Genomic DNA, 2,864 nt, shown 5'->3' with positions numbered 1-2,864 from the left:
TGGCGGCTTTCTACGGCGACAGGCAGGGCACCCGGGAGGGGGACGCGTGGAGGCTACGTGGAGAGCATGCCGAACGGCCGGAAGCTTGTCTCCGGCGTCGCGGCTATAAGTACCCACAGTAGCTACAGTGTAGTGGACTTTTGGACGATCGATAGGTTGTTATTAGAGAATCCCGACCGCACTCAGTCGGTACTCAGAGCAACCAAGTAGATTGTACTTAGGAACTCTACCTTGATCAATAAAGAATTACTTGCTTTACTTGGTCTTGTGTTATTTATATTGCTTACGTAGAATTAGCAGTATCAAGACCATTGCATGAAACCTTTTCAAGTGCTGCCGAGTTTCAGATTTAGTCCTCATTAAGTGTAACCAGGTGAACCTAGAGAAGTCATCCACCAAGGTTAGGAAGTAACGTTCTCCCTGCAATGAAGAAACAAAAAACGGCCCCCATATATCTGCATGTAACAAGTCAAAGCATGCTTTCGACGAGGTGACACTTAATGGAAAGGGAGCACGTTTGTGTTTAGCAAGTTGGCAAACATCACAAGATATATTCTTAGTAGTATGAACCTTTATATCATTCAAAAATTGCAATTTATTCATGGGGAAGTGGCCTAGTTTTTTGTGCCAAAGCTCAAAACTATTACAATGTGATTCAAAGTTTTTGTGAACTACATTCTGTCATTGAAGGTTGCTGCAGCAGATATAGACCATTTGTCTGTTTAGCTATACCAACTGTCCTCCCATGAGCATCCTGAATTAAAAATTGTTCAAATGTGAATGCCAATTTATAATATTCATCTTGCAGAAGTTTACTCACAGAGATTAAATTGAATCTGAACGATGGAATATGAAGGACATTCTTCAACCACAAGTCTTGGCTAAAACCAACATTCCCTGTATGTTTAACAGTAATAGATTTCCCAGTAGGTAGATTCACCTCAGCTCCATGAACCATACGATAGTCATTAAAATAATTCAAATCACATGTTATATGATCTGTAGCTCCAGAGTCTAGAATCCAAGCAGAAGAAGATAAAGAAATAGAGTTGACAGGGTTAGTAGGATACTTGCCTTCATCTGTAGTGTTCTCTTCTTCAAATTTTGGAACCAAAGAAACAGTAGCAGTGGTTTTAGCTGATGAAGATTGTCCCATTTGGTTCTGAAGCAGAGAAATTAGCTTTTCTAATTGATCAAAAGTGTTTGCTGGAAGAGGAGTCTCTGAAGTTCCAGAATCCATCCCGGGGGATAGCCGTGTTTTTTGAAACACTTATCAACTGTATGACCATTCATCCCGCAATAAGTGCATTTAGCACCTTTGTTTAGGTTACCACTTCGTTTGCCAGAATAGGAATTCATCGCTGCGATCATCTCTTGTTCATTGTGCACAACATTGGCTTGACTAGTTTCAAAGCTTCCTAATGTCATATTGGCCAAGGCAGACTGCCTCTCTAGCTTCTCGGCCATGACAAAAACTTTGTAGACTTCAGGAAGAGGATCGAGAATCAGAACATTTGATTTGAAACTGTTGAAATCGTCATTAAGACCTTGAAGGAACCGTATGATTTGATCAGTGTCTCGTTCCTTCCTAATTTCATCAACGAGATCACAGCTGCACTTAGAAACCGGAATAGGCCTTAAGGCGTTCATTTCCTCCCATAGCGTGCGGCATTTTGTATAATACTCGTTAACAGAGAGAGCGCCCTGCTTGAGATTGAAGATCTCGTTCTGTAGAGCCGAGATCTTCTGCGCATCACATTGAGAAAACCTTCGCCGTAGATCTTCCCAAAAATCTCTGGCTTTATCTAGGTGCATTACACTTTGAGCGATGAAGGCATGAACGGACTTAAAAATCCATGAGCAAACCATGAGGTTGCAGCGCCTCCATGCCGCGAACTGAAGATTGTCTCTGCTTGGTGCCGCGGTGCTCCCATCCACGATTGACCACTTGTTTTTTACTTCTAAAGCTATACGCATTGAAATTGACCAGGAGGCGTAATTAGCGCTGCCTAGCAGCGGAGGACTGACGAGAACTATATTAGGACCATCGTTCATGCTAAAAAACAAAGGATTCTCCAGATCTTCCATGGAGTATCCTCTTTGCTGGTGGCTTGCATTCCTCTGCAGAACTGTATTGGAGGCACGAACAGGCGAACGAGTGACCGGCGATGCTGATCGCCCTTCCTGACTCATCTCGCCGGTAACGGCGGCGGCGTATGTGCTACGCCGTGGCTCAGATGCCATAACGGAGAAGGGTGCGCATGCAAAGGAAAGGGAAAAAGCTTTTGGTTTATTTCATGTAACTGATTATGTCCAGCGGGAAAGAAGATACAACTTATATATGAAAGAGGAAAGGGAAAAAGACGGTTGAAACAGAATGGAGAAGACAAAGTCTATACTGCCCTTCACTTAGCTTCCATTTGTATCCTTTATTAAGGAATGTTTCAGAATGAATTTATGTGGGTTTCGAAGTCGAAACTTTTTTTCAACATGAAACGCTACCCTTATAGAGTTTTTGTGCGACATTGGTTGCAATCTCACGGTACATCTACGCCCCCTCCCTCCAATCGTAAAATATACTGTGAATTAGCATTCATCATGAATGTTATGGACTCTGGCCCGAATTATGTACCTACATTGAAAACATATATGTAGCTTCTGTTAACAAATTTTATATATATATATATATATATATATATATATATATATATATATATATATATATATATATATATATATATATATATATATATATATATATATATATATATTCAGTTCATAATATATCAATTATAGGCAAATAAACTGCAGTTACATAATATGGTAGTATGTAAGAAATATTTTTTTTCCAACAAAAAATATAG

General features: G+C 40.3%; 1 protein-coding gene across 1 annotated transcript; it reads right to left on the bottom strand.

Moving 5' to 3' along the window:
• Positions 1–1,185: 1,185 nt before the first annotated feature.
• Positions 1,186–2,244, bottom strand: LOC109172164. The gene has a single exon (XM_019321314.1). It carries the CDS (start codon positions 2,242–2,244, stop codon positions 1,186–1,188), a length of 1,059 nt encoding a protein of 352 aa, XP_019176859.1.
• Positions 2,245–2,864: the final 620 nt, after the last annotated feature.

This window comes from Ipomoea nil, unplaced genomic scaffold (genome assembly GCF_001879475.1).
Source record: "Ipomoea nil cultivar Tokyo-kokei standard unplaced genomic scaffold, Asagao_1.1 scaffold0415, whole genome shotgun sequence".
In the NCBI taxonomy this organism is placed as follows: domain Eukaryota; kingdom Viridiplantae; phylum Streptophyta; class Magnoliopsida; order Solanales; family Convolvulaceae; genus Ipomoea; species Ipomoea nil.
The sequence above is the reverse complement of the archived record's forward strand: the minus strand, read 5'-3'. Positions and strand labels throughout refer to the sequence as shown.